The 19,924-nt window shown below is 41.3% G+C and overlaps 1 protein-coding gene across 3 annotated transcripts; it reads right to left on the reverse strand.

Moving 5' to 3' along the window:
- Positions 1-5,037: 5,037 nt before the first annotated feature.
- tfap2a (transcription factor AP-2 alpha) lies at positions 5,038-19,076 on the reverse strand. 3 transcript variants are annotated; one of them, XM_069151505.1, is made up of 7 exons: positions 18,982-19,076; positions 14,159-14,575; positions 12,921-12,972; positions 11,009-11,234; positions 9,964-10,082; positions 7,978-8,119; positions 5,038-6,648 (listed from the first exon to the last, which is right to left on the reverse strand). In XM_069151505.1, the coding sequence occupies exons 1-7, from the start codon at positions 19,012-19,014 to the stop codon at positions 6,360-6,362; spliced, it is 1,278 nt and encodes a 425-aa protein (XP_069007606.1). In that variant the 5' UTR covers positions 19,015-19,076; the 3' UTR covers positions 5,038-6,359. The 3 variants fall into 3 exon arrangements, with proteins under 3 accessions (XP_069007606.1, XP_069007605.1, XP_069007607.1); XM_069151504.1 differs by lacking the exon at positions 18,982-19,076 and adding an exon at positions 17,170-17,326; XM_069151506.1 differs by lacking the exon at positions 18,982-19,076 and adding an exon at positions 15,114-15,679.
- Positions 19,077-19,924: the final 848 nt, after the last annotated feature.

Consider the following 19,924-nt stretch of genomic DNA (forward strand, 5'->3'; position numbering starts at 1 on the left):
TCCGTGGAAATATGTGATTTCCTAGCAAATGCTCCATTTTACTGGAGTGATTTTTCATCGTTGATTCACAGAAAATAATCACATGGGGTGTAAAAGCACTAAGTGTATGTGAGAGTGTGTGTGAGAGAGTGTGTGTGTGTGTGTGTGTGAGTTAAGGACACAATGGAGGTCGGTGTGCACTTTGATTTACTTTCTCCACTTACAGGAAAAACGTGTTGTTATTAGAAAAGGAGGGGAAAAAAACTACATTTTTGTGTCCTGATCGAATTTGAATAATAGAGTCAGATGGAAAAGCTTGGCACTGTGGGACGAGTTGGTGGGTTTTGTGTTCCATTATTTTATCCCGAATTTCCAACTTTCATTTACTTAAGTTATTATTTTAAGTGTATACAAAGTAAAGTTATATTTACTATAATATACTCATACTTTCAGAATAATTATCATTATCATTATTATTGGTATTATTATTAATAATAATAATAATACCAATAATAATATTAATATTAGTGACGAATCATAATTGACTATAAGCTTGCCTTATGTTGGCCCTGCCTTTTAGATGTTTAAACTGCTTTGAAACTCTTCAGATCAGGTCATTTGTCATTTCATTGAGTCTTTTTTTATAACAGTCATTTCTGTCCAGATTTCATAATAATTTAGAATCAACCATATCAACTTTATCCATGGCTGGATAATGCTTGGTGTTTGAAATCTGTAATAATAATAAAAAAAAAAAAAAAAGGCATCAAAAAAGTCACAAGCATTTGTATTCATTGCTCATGCGACCGTTTTGCCAATAAAGCCTGCCAATGTGGCGCACTGTCAATATTAATGAAGATGACGCTCCAAATATGATGACCTGACAGCAACAGCAACACGAGGAGGAACATAGAAAAGGCATTTTAAAGGATGTGGCTCTGTGCTTAAGAAGCGCGAGGGTCTGGTTTGATAAAAGGTCTGATGGTTGATATACAGAGAGAGAGAGAGAGAGAGAGAGAGAGAGAGAGAGAGAGAGGGGGAGAGAGAGAGAGAGTTGATTGAAATGGCGTGTGCCTGGCTGACGGGAGCCAGTGAGGGACAAAGCCCCTGCGAAGCCACGGCCACTCGAGCAATTATTCCTCCACGCTGCATTTGGATTAGTGCAATGGAAAGAAGCATATGTTTGGCCCGGGGCGACACTCCCCCCCTGGCTGACTGCAGAGGATACAGGGAGAGACACCGAGAGAGAGGCAGAGAGAGAGAATGACTAAAACTAGAATATAAACTGCATTAACCGAGTGGGGAAACATTAACACAATTTTAATCCGCTCATTTTTCATATATTTGGAGGATACACAAGCCCATTTTCCTCAGATCTCAGTGCTTGATGGGTGACTGGAGGAAAACAATGATTCCTGATAAGTGCTGTCACAGCACACAAACATTGTTTGTTGTTTATAAAGCCATGCCAGGTTCAAAGTGGCAAAAAGAAACTAAAATAAAGAAACGAATATATACGCAATAATATAGCCTAAATCGTATCTCTATATCTATAGATGTATTTAGGCTATCTAAATATATATATATATATATACACACACACACACAAAGATACATATATGGTGTAAGTGTGGGTAGAAGTGTGTGTGGGCGCGTGCGTGTAAACAAGCCAAGAGAACCGTTCACACACCTCTCATTTTTGTGAATGAGCCACATTGCGGTCGAATTATTGGGCCTATCAAGAGTCCCTTTGTTTATTCAAAGTCACTTAATGTTTTCTAATCGATTACCTAATGTCTCAAGTAATCAAGGGCGATTTGGTGAAGTCATTGACCTCTCTTGGCTTCTGAGCCCTGGCTAGCTGAGTGGGCAGGGGGGCCCGTATAGGGGGTCAGCGCCAGGCGGGAGGGGGTGGAGGGGGGGGGGGGGGGGGGGGGCAAGCCCCAAATGACGGCTGATGTCAGAGTTGAGGACAATTAGCCATTTTGCGCTTCATTGCAAACTTTAAAGTCACATAATTCGATTGCACCAATAACCGTATCGAATGTCATTTAGAGGAACCCTGCGTCTTGTCCAAGCCAATTATTATTAAGCCGGCAGTTTGAAATGCGCCCATAGTAAAAAATATGATACAAGTAGCTCTGCTTTTGCAGAAATTCTATCGATGAAATGCCCATCTGTTTTCTATTATTTTAGACTTTGCCCCATCTTAGTAGTTCTAGAACATCAACATATTTAGTCCATCAAAAGCCCCTATCAAAACATCTCTGTTCTATCAATAAGGAAAAACTTTCCAGCACTATGTGGACACTAATCCTTTTGCAAAGGCGGACTCTTTTTCTTTTTTTCTTTTTTTCTTTTTTTTTTCCAAAGTATTGCGCAATAAAATCCTTCAACAATTTCAATCTCCATCAGATTCAGATCCCTCTGTTTAAATGTCAGGGAGACAGCTGTGCCTGAATCAAATTCCACTCATACCAATATTACATTTCTGTCAGTGCAGTGAACAAATCTGGGCCTTATAGACTGTTGCCCTACATCTTCCCATGCAGGCAAGCAGCTCCAAAGCATTGCCTCCGAGCTTTACAGTGCAGACTGTTGTAGTGATGCTGCTACAGGGTAATTAGGCCATGCAGACAGTCCCTTCACCATGTCTATGATCTCAGCAGTATCAACTAAATACTTTCTGACCACAAAAAAAAAAGAAAAAGAAATGGCTCCTAGCGTGTGAAGTGGATGGGACACATTTGTCCAGGACTGATGAGCGCAGCAGTGATGTGCAGCTGGTTGCAGATGAAAAGTTACAAGCCCGGCAGACAGTGATCAATAGAAGGCGACAAGCATAAAAATAAATATGTTTGGAGTATTTGCACAAAGGCATTAATTTCTGCTCAAAATTCTTCCTCCATATATAGATCATTTATTTAAATTTGGCGCTGCAGCTTTTGTTTTAGCGAGCACATAGTTAGTCCCAGCCACAGTGGTGGTTTCACCGACTGTCTGTCCTTCATTACAACTCTGCTCCAAACTATAAATATATCAACAGAGCGCCAGCCCACTGAACCTGTCTCCACCAGAAGGCAAATACTCTAAATATATAGATAGAGAATCTCCCCTGTGCTTGCAGAAAACCCCCAGTATGTGTGCTATTTTGTTTCACATATTCTCCACAATATTTGATAACAACAGGCTTCACACTTATTAATTACAATACGGGAATCAGCTGTAATTGGTTTAGTTGAGACAAGCAGCACTTATGGATTGAATTATCCAAATTCAGCTGGGTATTGCTGACTGGCTCTTCAAATTTCGGACTTTTTTTTTTTTTTTCTTTTTCGCAAATGACTCTTGACGTGAGGCATTTCTACCTAAACTAGTTCTACCTGTTTCAGATCGAATTAAAGTAAAACAAAACAAAAATTACAATTTGGTGTATACAAATTGAAGGCTGGTATCAGTGTAAACAAACGGCAAACAATGGGATTTGGAGTTTCTTTAACACTCCAATTCCATTACACAGAAATGCATAATTATAGGCCTTGCCATCCTCCTGATCTTATATTAATAATGAGCCAAGATATCCACCATTGTCACACATACAACTATTTCTAATGCGTTTGTTTCACCCTCAAAAATCTGTTTTCATTCAAGCAAACCCCGATAAATTTATTAAATAACATTAGCATTAATGACACACGCGAAGAGCTTCCTTTTTCGCTAATACCAATGAATGCACTTTTAATACGATTGTTTTCCCTTAAAGTGACTATTTATGCTGCCCCCCACCCACCCACCCACCCACCCATCCATCCCCTTCCCCTTGCCCCCCCCCCCCTCCCCATCCACCATAGCAGGAGCAGCCGGGTAGTCGCTCCCCTTTATGAGTGAGCTATTGTGCCTGAGGACAGGATCCCACACACAATCTGAGGACTGAGCCAACAAAAACAGGGCCTGACAGACAATGCCTCGCTTCACCTGCTCCAGCACTGTGCATCGCAATTATGCCAAGGACATGTACAGTTAGGCTTCATTCACCCTCCTGCAAAACAACTGCTTCAGAATTAAACCAAGGCCCGAAAATCATGCAGATAATAAATACGGCTGCTGAGGAGATTGGACGGAGAAAAGGAGAAGGGGGGGGGGGGGGGTTCGCCAAGTGCTCCATCTCCCAGTGTTACAATATTTGAAACTGCATGGTTACCAGACAGTGAAATGGAGAAAGCAAGAAACAATACCAAGATGCATATATATATCACCAGACTGATTCATGCTCCAGACGAGATTGATTCCGAGCTATAAGGTGCCACACCACCAAAATACAAGCACACTCAACTCCAACGTTATGCAACGGCCTGCATGCTCTCTGCAGCTCTGCACGCGAAATAAAGCAAAGGCCAGCATCAGATTTGTCATTCCAGCCAGCGTAATAGCCACATGTATAGACTCAGTCAGCCAAACACAACGAAACACGACTATATACCAGTTAGGAGAAGGAGATTCGTGATGAGAGTGTTGTGGTTGTGTGCATAAAAAAAAAAAAAAAAAAAAAAAAAATCCAGCACACTGAGCACTGATTGCTCATTGATTACACTGAGAGGCAAACAACATAACAAATATTTGATGCATGTCTTTGAATAAGGCTCCAGCACAGAATAAACGGGAGGGGAGAGCCAAATATAGGCTGCAACAACCAAACGCTGCGCACCAGGCCTATATACATCTCAGAGGGTTTTAGCTGGAGGGGTGGCGCTGCACACTTCAAACGCGAATATATCCATTGTTGTGAGCCATTTGGCTTGTATAAGATCCTGTGCTCTGAACTAGGGAGTTTAAAGTAAGATTTTTTTTTTTTTTTTTTTTTTTTTTATTATACTTGAGGGAAACAATGAGTTCAGCTGCTTATTGCAAGGAGCAATCGTCAGGGGATACTTAAACTCAATTACTGTAGTCGTTCAGAATGGGAAAAAAAAATACCAAGAAAAAAAAAACAGAGAGAAAAAACACCCGCGTGTATCAAGCAGTGGATAAAAAATTAAAAGATATGAATAAAAATCGAGATGAAGCGTATCAAATATTTATTTTTTTCTGGGCAACAAAGGACTATAATACATTGACAGGCATCGGAACTATTGCCAGCACATGTCTATACAATACAGCTAAAACCGCCTCCAATTTTGGACATTATCGGACATAACAAGATATCAGGTGGTCCCAAAAAAAAAAAAAAAAAAAAAAAAAGTTTCTGTATGTCTTCGAACATTGAAAAAAAGACAGTATTCCATTTATTGCTTTTATGGTGCTTCAAGGAGAGAACAAGAGGTGAAACGTATTCTGATTGGCACAACACATAAAAGCTTGTATAAAAACGAAAATAGAAAAAAAAAAAAAAATCTCCTCGGGGTCTCACGTATGCTCTGTCTGAAATTAAAAAAAAAAAAAAAAAAAAAAAAAAAGAACTGAATAAGGATGATATATAGAGAGAAATGGAAGTTTATTTCTATTAAATTTGTTCACTTGCTTCAATGTCGCCTCAACATGCTACAAGAGGGCTGAATTGAAATATCCCAGAGAAATAAAATACCCCAAACTTCTGTTTTCTAAGAACCATAAAATCACATGAAGAACTAACCGAATATTCAAACCCACTATAACAGGAGGCACCAGATAAATAAAAAAAAAGAAGTTTCAACAGACGCACCATATTTACAATTCCCATTAAATTACACATAAATAAATATATACATACATGAACACTGATTCCCTCATATAACCGCGAATCGTGTTGAAATTCAAAAAGTTCAAGTTGGTCGCTTGGAGAGAGAGTCTACAACTGAAGTCATGACATGGAGAGCTGCGGATTTTCTCTTTGTGTTTCAAGTTTATTATTCACAATACTGATAAGAATTCATCCTCTTTTAGCTTCGTTTTTTTTTTTTGTCACAATCGTAAAATTGAGATATAGGGGTCGCTGGATTTCAGTCCATTCGTTGCAGCTCATAAAAAATAAGGGGAGTACATAAAAAGTCCTCTGGGTGAGGAAATACACCTTTTCCTCGCCCTGGAGCTGTTCCTCTGCAGCTTTTTTTCTTTTCTTTTCTTTTTTTTTAAAATAACATTTCGGTTCACGTGTTGGAAGAAGAAGAAGAAGAAGAAGATTCTTGCGTCGTTTCCCCTTGAATCCAAAGTGGGATGTAAAAACAAAACATGTAAAACCGCGCAAGATCAGGAAGTGGCACGTTTAACTTTATCAATAATATTTATAAGGTATTTATAATATTTATATTGGATGGGTGGGGGCCGGGGCGAGTTGGATCGGGTGTGGGTCGGTGCAGAAGAAAGGGCCCCGGGGTGTCGCCCTCGGTGAAGGTGGGATGGAAACATCACTTTCTGTGCTTCTCGTCTTTGTCCCCGCCTTTAGTGCCGTTATCTGAGTGACTGTTGGGGTTGTTGTTGAGGTACATTTTGTCCATGGCTTTGATAGCCTCGGTCAGATAGTTCTGTAGGGCCGTGACGGCCGCGCACAGTGCCGGGGTCCCGAAACCGTGCGAGATTAGACTGAAGTGGGTCAAACAGCTCTGGATTCCCGGTTCAAGAATGGGCTGTGGCCGTGAGTTTCCCAGCGGCGAGCGGTCCTGGGACAGCAGGTCTGTGAACTCTTTGCAAACTTGTCTAAAAAAAAAACAACAAAAAAAAAAAAACAGAGCGAGGTGTTAATGACCAAACCAAAAAATGTCTACTTGTATTCTAATGATAAAAAAAATAAATAAATCCATGACAGGCTGCCAAAATAACCAGGCACACGGGTTGTAAAATTAGAATTTGCTTAAAGCAAGTTAAAAGTGTCCAGCCACTAAAGTAAGATACGTTTCTCTGATTTTCCTGTAAAAATCAACTTATATATTCTTATACACAACATATTCCAGGACTGAACCTGTGTCTGCTTTGTTTCCAACAATTTACAGAAATTGTCCTGGAGCTACAAACAGGTGGAAATTACTCTCAGCTCAGTGGCACGATATTTAACTTTTATTTTTAAAAATAGATAAATATAAAAAATTTAAATTTAAAAGAAAACACGAGTCTAAAACACTTCTTAATATGTGACGAAATTTGTCAATTTTGAACTTTAGTTGCTGAATATCACAACAAAGCACAACTAATAAAAAAAAAAGAAACATGAATCCATGCATTTATCCCTTTAACGTCATGACTGACACCTTATATGAAGCATATAAAATTAATTCCATATCTTTAAAACGTGAAAAAAAATGCACTGCGGTATTAAAAGGTGAGTTAACTACCCATTTCATGGTGTTGGTATCTTAACAACACTCGAAGAGCCTGTAATAAGCGGTTATGGCTGACAGCTGTTTGATTATCGCAGCCCATCATCAATATTAAAAGCTGGCCTCTGCCTCTCCGCGCCTTGAAAGGAATTCCCATGTTTTAGTTAATGCATAGTAAACACCAATGGTAGCGCTGGACGGAAACCAGCTATGTGTCAGTGTCACTGAAATCACACGGTAAACAGAATGCTGCTGCGAGAGTGCACGAAGAAAAGGCTCAGTCAACACAGCAACAGCAGTATATTTAACTGCACTATTGTCCTCATAATTTATAATATCACATCCGAGCACCTGTTTAAATAAAAATAAATTGGTGTCTCAACGAAATCCACAATTAATAGAGATGAGGAGTGTGAGGCTATATTAAAAAGTTTAATTATTAATTAATTAATATTAGACGACAGTTACGTCAGTAGGCATGACATCGTGTCTACATTTTTAAAACACCAAACTCTAAGTGTGGAAACAGCCATTTAATAAAGTTGTGTGTGTGTGTGTGTGTGTGTGTGTGTGTGTGTGTGTGTGTGTGTGTGTGTGTGTGTGTGTGTGTGTGTGTGTGTGTGTGTGTGTGCAACTCAAAAATAAACACACACATTGGCACAGAGTGGGATGCATTTGGTGTGACACAGTGAAATGTGATAATAGCACTTACTTTGTGGCCAATAACATGTTTTTTCTTTGGACTTGTTCGTTTGGGTCGGAATGCTGACGGTTTACATATTCAGCTACTGCCTTGGCTGGAAACTCGGTCTCGCATACATAACCAAAATCCCTGGCAAGATGCACCGCTTCGCCTGAGAAAGGAAAAAAATATATATATATATATATGAGGTTGAATATGTTTGCTTATTAAATGTGGTTGCATGAAATACAGCGAAGTTCACACTCCCTGCTTGGACCAGCACATGATTAATCTGATGTGAACTGAGCGTCCACGCTGTTTATGCGCTCAGACAGCAGGGTTATGGCACCTGTGCATTCCCAACAACAATAATGATGATAACACCAATAATAGCCTGGAAATAATAATAAAACAGCCACGCGAGCTGTCAATAAAGCAGCTCTTTCCTTCATACCGTGAGAACGGTTAAATATGGAGGAGAAACTATAAGTGGATGTGAAATATAGACGGCGCGTCATGCTTAACACCATGTCATTGATTACCAATGGCTGCACATTATTGAAAGTCCAGCAGATCACAGAGGCATGGGGAAGCAATTTTAGAGGGCTATACCTAAATCTCACGTTGCTTTTACGTACTTCAGCTGTGAGAATTACAGGTTTCATTCCGTCCGAGTCTCAGCTCGCCTCTCTTGTTGGTTGATTTTTTTTTTTTTTCCCCAAGTCTTTGGTTTTAATTTCCTGAAGCAGTTGAGTTTTTACTGCGGGGCTTCCTGCCCATAAGCCTCTGCTCCGGAAGAACGCATGCGCCAATTAGCATCAAAGCTTGAGTCCAGTAAACTGTTTTCCATAAAATGGAGCGGATCATAAACAATGACAGCACAGAAAACGCAGTGTCCCTTCACTAAATAACCGGCTGCCTCCGCGCATCCCCCCTCCCCTCTCTGCCATCCACCCCCCCCCTCCCCTCTTCACGTGCCACCACCCCCTTATTACCCACAATCAAACATTTCTCCAGGCTCATTACAATACAGGACCAAATTTCTACGAAACACAATGAATATTGCATTCGGTCCTCATCTGCAATAATGATTAACGGGGACCAATGAACCATCGCAGGCTTTCACCTTTGGAAACCAACAGCACACCAAATACCACTGCACTGAATAATAAGGTTCAACTCTGCAAGCGAAATGGATTTATCCAGTCGCGCAAAAAAGGCATCTTTTCTGCGCACAGTAAATGACTAATTTATTCTTTAATAGGCCCAAAACATATAGCTCCCAATAGGTCAGCGCCACGCCATTTGCATGCAATAAAAAATCTTCACTGAAAACCAAAGCATGGGAAGCTATTAACGAAAGAATTAAGTCACCATTAAAAAGTCAGCCCTGTGCCGCTGTATCCAGACTGTATTAACGTTTGAAACAATGCAGGGTTAATAAATCAATCAACTTCTCATCCATGAGGTGAAACAGCTCAGCGGTGCCCAATAAACAAGGAGCACTCAATAATTAACTGGACTTCAACACAAATTAATCCAGTGTATAAACTAGGCCAGCCGTGGACCTGCAAGTGTGCTCCTGAAAGCGAAGGCCAACGCTGCAAAGCCACTAGAATTACCAGCACCATTCTCTATGTGTGTGTGTCTGTGTGTGTGTGTGTGTGTGTGTGTGTCTCTTCACACACACACACACACACACACACACACACACACACACACACACAGACACACACAGACACACACACACACACACACACACACACACACACACACACACACACACACACACACACACACATCCTTCATGCTTTATTACTTGCGAGGCAAAGTCGGTCCACATTACACGGATGAGCGCATATGCTGATTTCCAACACAGTGAAAGAAAGAGAGAGGGGGGGAGAGAGAGAGAGAGAGAGAGAGAGAGAGAGAGAGAGAGAGAGAAATCCAGTTTGCAAGCATCTGATATCGCGGGAGCAACAAGAGTGAGAACGTGATTTACGGCACCCCATTTACCTTCGACTAGTGACGTCAGCAAGGTGACGTTGGCTGCCTTGCGTCTGCCTGCAGGTAGATTCAAGCCGATTTTATCCAGCTTCTCCCTTAAGGATCTTCCTCCGTTCTTAGATTTGGCCCTGTGACAGCAAAACAAAGCAAAAAACTCACTGTAGTGTTGCTCGTGTGGAGGAATGTCTATGAGGGGGCTAATCTATGAAGAGGATCCTTTTCTTTGAAATGGACAGGAAGATGGCGCACATCAAATATGGCTATTCAAATATGTAATATGTGTAATACTGTAATGAAATGCAGGTCAACTGTATGGTTTACACAAGTCACTTAATATTAATGTCCTATTTTTTTCTGCACTGTACACTCTGATATTTACATCATATAAACATATGTTAAGCATATGTTACCCAGTTAAGGCGGTTGAGCTCTTCTCTTGTGGATTAAAATGTGACGGAATTTAAACGTGAAGGTGATTTTTATCCTCCTCCACATCTCTGATACAAACAATAAATACTCTTAAAAGAGCCCCAGCCTTTTCAGCAGCAGACAAATACTGTACAAACTGAATAAATAAAGTCCTACTTAATAGGCGGTGCTATTACTGGCTGTGTGTCTGCAGCACTTCAGTAGACAGTTCACAGGAGACCAATGTTTTCATGTGTAATGCCTTCACTGGGCCTATAGAGCTGAGGTTGAAACAGACTAGGCCTACATTAATTTGAGAGAGAGTGTGTGTGAGAGAGAGAGCTCCAGTGCGCGAGGGAAGTTAATATGGAATTTAACAGACCCCTCCTGCTTTAAATGCAGGAGCTAGGTGTCATGGTTGGTCGATTTTAATTATTCTTGGTACAGAGGAGAGAGAGAGAGGGGGGGGGGTGAGCAAGAGAGGAAGAGAGAGAGAGATGCACGCTCACACAGAGGGATGATTGGAGGAGAGTGAGAGAGTTCAGACGCACGCGCACAAACACACACATACACAGGTGAAGCGAGAGTATGGAAAGAGAGAGAGAGATTTTTTTTGTTGTTGTTGCAGGCTTCCAGTCAAACTCACCTCCTCAGCACCCCGCCCAGCAGAGAGGCGTTGAGGCACTCGGGCGGCGAGAGGCGTCTCTGCACCTCCGCCACCGTGACCTTGTACTTTGATGTGGAGCTGAGGAGGGACAGGCGACCCGGAACTGAGCAGAACACCTCGTTGGGGTTAACCACCCCTCCGAAAAGACCGTCCTTATTTACGGGGATGGCGGAGATGTTGTTGTTCTTGGATAAAGACACTGGACCTATAATAGTCAGGGAATGAGAGGAAGAGGAAGAGGAGGGGAGGTTGGGGGGGGTGAGAGAAAGAGAGGGATGGTGGGATGGAGAGAAGGAGGGTGGGGATTGAGGGGTGAGACAGAGAGAGACCGTGCTCAGTGAATTTCATGCAATGCAGAGCCTTAACTAAATGAGAAGGGGGGGATTTAGGCCCCGGATTTAAAGTTTAGCACCACATGTGTGCACGTTCAGTAACAAGGACATGCAAGGAAAATGACTAATAGAGGCCTATACATGGCACTAATAATAATAATATCAATAATAATAATAAAAATGATTGTCTGCTTAGAATCATTAACAACAGGACTCTGAGACATAATGCTCGTTCAGCCACAGCTTTACACAGTCCAGTATATTTCCATTCATGTGTTCTTTATTCAAACACCACCGGTCTACATTTTTATGTGCACATCTTTTTGCAGCATAGAACGAGGACCAACGGGATCTCCGCGCTCAAGCAGCGTATTTTCGCGGATCACCGTGGATCGACTCCGCACAAAGCAACCACACACCAGCCGAGAGACTCGCTAAAGTCTACCTATTTTGACATATCCTCGGTATCCAGCAAAACACCGTCGCCCGTGTGTGATTTCACACCGGGGAGGGGTGGTGTGTGGGGGCGAGGGGGGAGAGGCTCAGCACTGCTGGGCTTTACACCGTTTTGGTGTGCAGTAACCGGAGACAAAGGGGACTGTGCGCCTTTGGATAGATCACTTGTGACATTAATGGCTCAAGGGAGCCTAATAGAGACAATAGGAGTTAAACGAACTCTTGAGATTACTAATATACGAAGCCAATTATCATGTTGATGTGCAGATAGACAGACTCAAAAAATTAAAAAATAAATTAAAAAAAATGGAGAAAAGATAGAAATAAAAACAGAGAAAGGAAGGAAGAAAAAAAATGATTCTCCATTTCTTATCTAGTGAGTTCTAATTCGACCTGACCGAACATTTTAAAACATGGCCCTGAAAAAGGCCTCCGCGCGTTGTATGATCAACGATACAAATCATTGAATTTTTGACAGCAAATAAATTAAAAAAAAAATGTATTGTAGCAGTATAATCCAACAACCGTCACCAAAGTACTCTAAATATGAAAATTACATGTCCAGATATTAGACACCAGCAAGTGATTTTTTTTTCCCCCAGCCTATATTTGATTCCCTCTCTAAGTGACAGATTATCCCATCCTGCGCACACTAGGCCTGCGCTCCATCCAGCGGTACCAACTTCCATTTTAGATGTGACCATGCTGCGTGATTGCAGCTATTGGCTCCCTCCGCTGAAGTGCCAGGATCGTCTATGGGCCTGCATCTTTGACCATCAATAGCACGGGGCCTACAAAGCCCACCAGCTCCACTCATCTTCCCGCTGCGCCGAAACGCTGACAGTAAATTCCATCAGCGAGAAAAAGGTGCAGCCAGTTTGATGCACTTGGAAACCATGTAATGAAAAATAGGCTACTGCGTATTAGGATCAGTCAGGCATTACCGCATTGCATCGAGTTCTCTCGAGCAGAATGGTGAATGGTGTGTGTGTGTGTGTGTGTGCGTGTGCGCGTGTGCGTGTGTGTGTGTTTGTGTGCGCGTGTGTAGCCAGTAGAGTGCAGTTTGAAGAAACATGCATGATATCTCGAAGGAAATTGCTTACCTTTTTTAATTACAGTCTGGTCGGGAATGTGAATTCCTTGATCCTCAACAGACTATGACACAAATGCAAAAAAAAAAAATTTAGTTTTAGCACAAAGGCAGACAAATGTCAGCCTCAGTCCAGTGTAAAGTAAATGCACCTCAGGATGCTGTGCGCGAACAAAAGCCTTGACACAATTAACAGCCACAATCAGCCAACATGGAGGTCCACGAGGCCCATACCTGTTATTATTGTCCATGAGTGTTTTCAACGGGTTCCACTGATGGACGCGTTACATTAGATCTCAAACTCAGACTTAAATAACGAAGCTATGTCGCCCCATAATCCTGACCCAATTTCGCCCTCAGATTGGCTCTACTCACAAGGAAACTTCTAATCTAGATTGGATAGTAATTACGGCAGCGCAGCCTATTAAAGGCCTATGAACTAATTAGAGGATTATTGGTGTTTGTTTCTGATTAAAAACTGGGAAGAATCATCTCAATAAGAATGAGGGTTATTGACAATTTTAGAGCTCATTCTTTACGCATCTTTAGTAAATCGTATACCTAAACTCAATACAACAAACTCAATTCTCTTGTTAGTGTGCATGCAATGCATTATGGTTGTTATTGTTCCCAAAGAACTACGAGCCTGATCTCTTTTTTTTTATCAGAAAAAAATCCAATAAAAGTCAAAAGCCATCAAGGAAACCATGTGAAAAAACAGACGAACAGTTTTTATCTATTTAATTCAATTTGATTTAAGTTACAGTATCAAATAAAGACCACGTCGAATTTGGCAGCAAGCAGCATTAAACAAATTAATTTTGAAAATATATTTCAAAAGAGGAATAATGCTAAATTATGTTGCTTTATCTGAAATAATCTTGACAGTACAGCAAATATTTTCCAGACTATTTGTTCAATATAAAGGGCAATTTTAAGCGCCACAGTGAGGTCCCTGAATCCAATTTAATGCGTGTCATCCTTCTGACTTTTATCAAATACTATTAATGAGAAAGGCACGTATATACGAATACACTAATAGTAATAATATTAATAGTAATTTAGAAAGGGTGGCTGAACAAATGGGAAATATGAAAATAAAAAATAATACCACTTTCCTTATTATTAATTATAATATTAATTTAGTAGTGACAGGCTACCCAAGAGCACGGTCTGTTAATGACAACCATAGCTCTATTTTTAAAGCGAATAATCCCAGAAAAAGAGAAACGCAGGTAAACGCTGCCTCACCTGAACGTCTTCTAAAGAGTGAGGTATTCCATGGATAGGGATAGAGTCCGACAGTCCCGTATCGAGGCCGTGGCCGGGTAGGAGCACTTCCCTGCGATACTCCCGGCACAACTGGTGGGGCAGGCTGCGGTGCTGGTGCAGCAGGCCGCTCTCCTGAGCCTGCCTCTGGCCCGGCCAGCCCGGGTGCTGCGGCTGCGGTTGGGCGTGCAGGGAGTTGAGGGAGTACGGGTCGTTGACGTGCGAGTAAGGGTCCTGAGACTGCGGGTAGATGGGCTGGTAAGGTGGGGGGAAGTACGGGGGCTGGAAGTCCGAGTTCGGCGTGTGGGAGAGCGGAGGCGCGCTCGTGTAGGGACTCTGGCCCACGCCGCCCAGCTGAGGTAGCCTGGCTGTCCCATTGCTGGTGCCGTCGTGGCGATCCTGGCAGGGAAGGACACGGAGAAAAGTATGGATCAGACTAAATACATTTTTTATAACGACACAGTCATAAATTAATGAAAATCCCTCCGTATGCTAACGACTGAATGCTCTGCGGGCTTCTGCTGAGGCATTATCAAATATTGCCTGAGTGGATTTAAGAAATTTGACCAAGTGTGGAATCTATGTTCTATTAGTTAATTCTAAAAAGGAGTTTAAAACAATAAATACATCGATCCCACCCACCTCACTTGCCCATAAAGTGTTTTTTTTTTTTTTTTTTTTAAATAACATGAGAATAAATTGCCAGAGGAAAATAATAAAACAAAATATATATACATTCCAGATGTAGAAATGCCCTCAAATATGAAGCCGAGTGTTGATATTTTTAATCAGTTTTGCAGGATGTTCCACTGGTTTTAAACATGCAGCTCCGCAAAATACTATTTAGCGAAAAAAAACGAAGCAATAAACACACGGAATCTGGCGTGTAAACAAGCAAAGAAAAAGTATCTGACACGGTGAGGCTCCAGGAACTTACCATCGCGGAAAAACTGTGCACTAACATCTGTACGGATTTTTGGTTTGACTCACGAAAAGAATAATCAGTTCAAAAAACACCGTGAGTGTTTGGGGGGTGGGGGGGGGGGCGAGCAAAGGGAATTAACCAGCAAAAAAATAGCCCCCGAAAAGACTCTTCTCTCCTGCAAGATCACGATGGCCCCGGCGATCAGATATGTGCCTCAACAGCAGGACGATAATCCATCAGAAATGAATGGTTAGATCCCGACTGCCCTTCATTTGGGTCTAAAAATGCAGATATTCGGCGGTGCTGGCGGGTTAGGGTTGAAAAGTTTCTCTCGGTAAACCCTCTTTCTCCCTGTTCTCCGGGCTTCTATCACACTGCTACCGTCCCCTCGCTTGAGCTCATATTAGCAAAAGAGCCGCTTCTTCATCTCCCTCTTGGACTCCTAATAGAACGCATTCATGACTATTAATATTACAAGAATACTTAATAATAAGGAAAGAATAGTCAGAAATCTGGCGTGAAGCGGAGGACGCAACTCAAGGCAGGAGTCTGCGCTTAAATGACGTCCATTGAAAGGAGGAATCAGTATATCTAATCAGAGATGGGGAGAGAGAGAGGGGGAGCGAGAGAGAAAGAGGGAGTGAGAGAGTGTGGAGGGAGTGGAGAGAGAGAGAGACAAAAAGAGGGACATTCACTCTCGTCTGACGAATCAGAGAGAGAGAGAGGGAGCGGGGGAGCGGGGGGGGGGGGGGGATTTTAAAAGAGTCCCAGGGCCAAAGCGTAAAAGTGAAAGAAAGACATAGGAATGAAGGGAGGTGGACCACAGTTATGGGATGAAGAAGCCAGGGAAGGAAACAATGTGCACCTCTGAAGTGAGTGAAAATCCAGCAGACGACGCTATGGGCATTCCGACCGGCTCATTTCTACCGCTTGTCCCTTTGTTTTCCACCTCAGACTCCGACAGCGAGCTATCCTCCATGGGTCTCCTCTCTCTGCTCGGTCTCCGCCGAATTAATCCACCGATTCATCCTCGACTCCAAACCCAGAGCCACACCAGCTAACTTTACATTTGACCCGGAAAGATGGAGAAAAATAAATTCCCTCAGTCTCAGATCGGGCCGCTGGATCTGGCTCTCCAACTAACTTTTACGCACGGTTTTAAAAAGCTCCACACACCTTCTTACCCAATTATCTATTTTAAAATTACGAAACACTGGGCCTTGATCAGATTTCGATTGCAAATTTTATAATTTTGCATCCATACCAGCGGGAAAACATTTGCCTGCAAATTACAAGACTTAACATAACACAAACGCGGAGGTTCCCAGCTTTTGTTTTCCTGCTCGCGTCCGTCCCTATCCTCACAGGACGCGGGTAAAAACACGTCCGACTGGCTTCTCCACTCCTAAACAAGCCACTGATATCCCTGTCAAACTTTTTCTATGTCCACAACAAGAGTCACTCAGTGTATGCACGACACACATAGACTACATTCACGCAAGCAGTTTACAGGTAAAATTTAACGGCTCAAATTGCACAGATATTAAATCTGAGGAGTACATGTGCGTGTCATTTAAGCACTAAATAAAGAAGGCTGTGTCAACTCTTACATTCACCATTTGGTAAAAAATATCTATTTTAATTAAATGCATGGTAAGTGCATATTATTATTTTAATGTTTCCACATGGCGTTTAATATTTGGACATATTTTTAAAGTGAATTTAAAAAGGGAAAATAAATCACTGCTGTGAATTTATCCATGCAAATAATAGGCTATATTAAATACAGCTTATACTGAAAAAATACAATGTTATTATCATTAATATTATTATTATGAATAATAATAATAATAATAATAATATTGTTATTACTCAATGTCAGAATAGGATAATTAATTAAAGCCAGAAGATGAAGCCTATCCATCCTGTAGTTGACTGTGTTCACTTTAACAGCTGTCAAAAAATATGTATCTGGATCAAAACATGACAACACATCCCTAAAATATATGATCTGCTTAAATCTAAAAAAAAAAAAAGCAATGAAACAAATTAAAAAGGATCCTCTTACCTCGCAGTCTTCATATTTAATGTTATCAGTTAATTTCCAAAGCATTTTCATGGGTTGTTGAGGTGGATATTGAGTATAGGTATCGCCTTAGTCTTGTTTTCACTCAGTGAATTGTGCTCCCCGCTCAGAAAAACTACTTTTATTGAAGCTGTGGGTTGCTGTCTGTCTTGCGCTCTGAGGTCTCCCTCTAATGGTGGAAGTGAAGGGCTGGAGCAGCACTGTAATAACACTGGCACAGGGCCTCATTAGCATATCAACAGCCGTTTGATTCCCCCCATCTGCTCACACAACACCAATGGACAGCGCACAGGTAAAAACTAAAGCAGCAAGACGCTACACATGCTTATTATTTCCACTGTTCAGCGACGTGTGTGTGTGTGTGTGTTTGTCGAGGGGAGGGGAGGGTAGAGTCATGCATGGGGACCTGCGTGCACCTGGGACGGTTTGACTATAATTTGTGTCTTTCTTAGACTAGAAAAGAGCACACCAGGATGCTGGGATGAAATTTTATTTTAACTATATTTTAAATGTGTTATTTAAATTTATTATTTACGCAAATTTACTGTGAATTCACTTTTTTTTTTTTTTTTGGTAAAGTGTGCGCAATTCATGGCAAGTGTCTCATGTATTAGTTTTCTTAGATTGGATAAGACAACAGCATTCCTATGCAAATACCACCATGTCACACACTTTGTTGCAAACTTTGATTCTTTTTTTAACTCCCATGTTATTTTAATCCCATTGAGAGAAGAGCCTTTGAGAGACTATTCTTTCAGTGTTATGTTAAAAAGGTGAGCTATTTGAAGCAGCTCCACAGGTCCATTGACTACCTGTAAAGGCGCAGGGTTTGTGGGGAATGTAAATAATTAACACAACAACATGGCCTTGTTTCATTTGAATGAGCGGCTAGGGGAGCCTATTTCTGCCCTGTCGCCGACCGAGTCCTCACCTCAGCAGGTCGTGGGTCAGCAGACAGGTCGCCAGCTCTTTAAGGCGTTGGCCGCTCTTACTTAAAACCTGGATTACCATTTTTGGTGAACTGCCCTTACAAAAAGCAGTTGTTATTAATGAATCTGGAGCGATGAAAGTGGCTGACAATGACAGCAATGCATGCGCAGCTTCTTCCCAGAGATCTGACCTGGCTGTCTGTCGTGCGTTAACGAGTGAAACTATAGTGTTTTGTTTCAGGAGAGATCTCAGGTCGTCTCTTAAATCCTCCACACCTCCCAAAGCAAGGCCCGATTTTCAGTGAAACCCAGGCAATCTGGATAATAAGACTTGATAGAAAGTCAATTATGGGATGCTTTGTAAACTCGTGCAATCCGAAATACGAACAGCTATGGATAAGTGAGAAGTATATTTATGAAAAGTTGCATTTTTACTTCAAAGACGTAACGTCACGGATTAGAATAAGGGCTGCGTTTCGACTCCACTTTTCACAGAATCTCATGTTTGTTTCCACACGTTTTCAATTTATGATCAAACATATCTGTATTACATTTTATCTCAAATGCGCTCGGAGTCCTTACAGCAAACGATTTACATCCTGAGATTTTCAGAGCAAAATCAAATGAGATGAACAATTTGACATATAAGGCTAACTCACCGCAAAAAAAGCTTCCAAAATAAAATATCTTCAAACTTCTGCGTGGGATCTCCTGTCTAATGTTCTAGTTTAAAAGAAGTCTACCAACTCTCTTCACAAAAGATTATACAGCGCCCATGCAGCCTCATCCTACAACAAGTCGACACTTTGACAGTTTTCATGGATTTTCGCAGCAGTCTCTTTGTCTCAAAGTAAGCAGCACATACCTGCCATTCCCCCATTTTGCCCATAATTGACATTCTTTGTCTTCTCCCGCCTTTGGTGGTTTGTTTTTGGCTGCTCCGGTGCCGTGTCTATCTCATTAAGCCTTCGGTCCCAAAGTAAACCTTTACTTTTTACCTGGACCGGATTGCTTCACCTGGCCATAAAAACGGTGCGGGGCCACCTGGTGACGCATGCGCACTGCTTCGGGTGTGGGCAAGAAAGCGTTAGGTACCTGAGAAAAACGGAAATAGTAGTTGTCAGTGCTGGATAGGCCTGAGCTGTCATACTTTTGTCTCTAATGACAATGAGAATATTTAAAAAAAAAAAAATAATGACGTTGAAGACCATAACTAAAACTATTAATATTGATCATTTAAGGAAAAATATTGAGGCTACATAAATACTGCCAGTGCCATAAATTAAAAATAATAATCCTGTATTACATTTGCAGGAGAGTGTCAATCACAGATGTTTAAAAATATAATCAAAAGGTACATTTTCATTGAAGAATAATTTTGTTTCTGGCTTGGACAGCGAGTGAATCTGTGACATGCTCTTTCTTACCCGTTGCTTAGTAAAAAACAACAACAACAAAAAAAAACAGTCTGAATATATAGAGCAAAGCAAATACATTATGTAAATTATATTTGCTTTCAACTGACTTAAAACTAAAAAAAGGACATCTGTTGGTTGTTGGAGTCAATTAACCTTTCTATTATTTTCCCTTCTTCTGATTTGTCTTAGTAGAAAACATGAATTGTCACTGCAAATGAAACTGTGTCAAATTAAAAACTTGAAGGTTAACCGCCAACATCATTACTTCTGCACAAAAAGCAACCCCACTATTGTGAGGGTCATAATTTATTTATCCACTGTTTATTTCTAATACATACTTATGTAGACCCCTCGGGCCAAGAGCGAATAAGCTCTCACTGTCTCAGCACA

Source organism: Embiotoca jacksoni, unplaced genomic scaffold (genome assembly GCF_022577435.1).
Source record: "Embiotoca jacksoni isolate LCO1_2020_lvr unplaced genomic scaffold, fEmbJac1.0.p SCAF_17, whole genome shotgun sequence".
NCBI lineage: Eukaryota > Metazoa > Chordata > Actinopteri > Embiotocidae > Embiotoca > Embiotoca jacksoni.

Coding starts and splice junctions, on each gene's coding strand:
- tfap2a (XM_069151504.1), bottom strand. CDS start 17,220: ATGAAAATGCTTTGGAAATTAACTGATAACATTAAATATGAAGACTGC. Junction 11,235..12,920: donor CCAGACTGTAATTAAAAAAG/GTAAGCAATTTC, acceptor TGACTATTATAG/GTCCAGTGTCTTTATCCAAG. Junction 6,649..7,977: donor AACATGTTATTGGCCACAAA/GTAAGTGCTATT, acceptor TTTTTTTTTTAG/ACAAGTTTGCAAAGAGTTCA.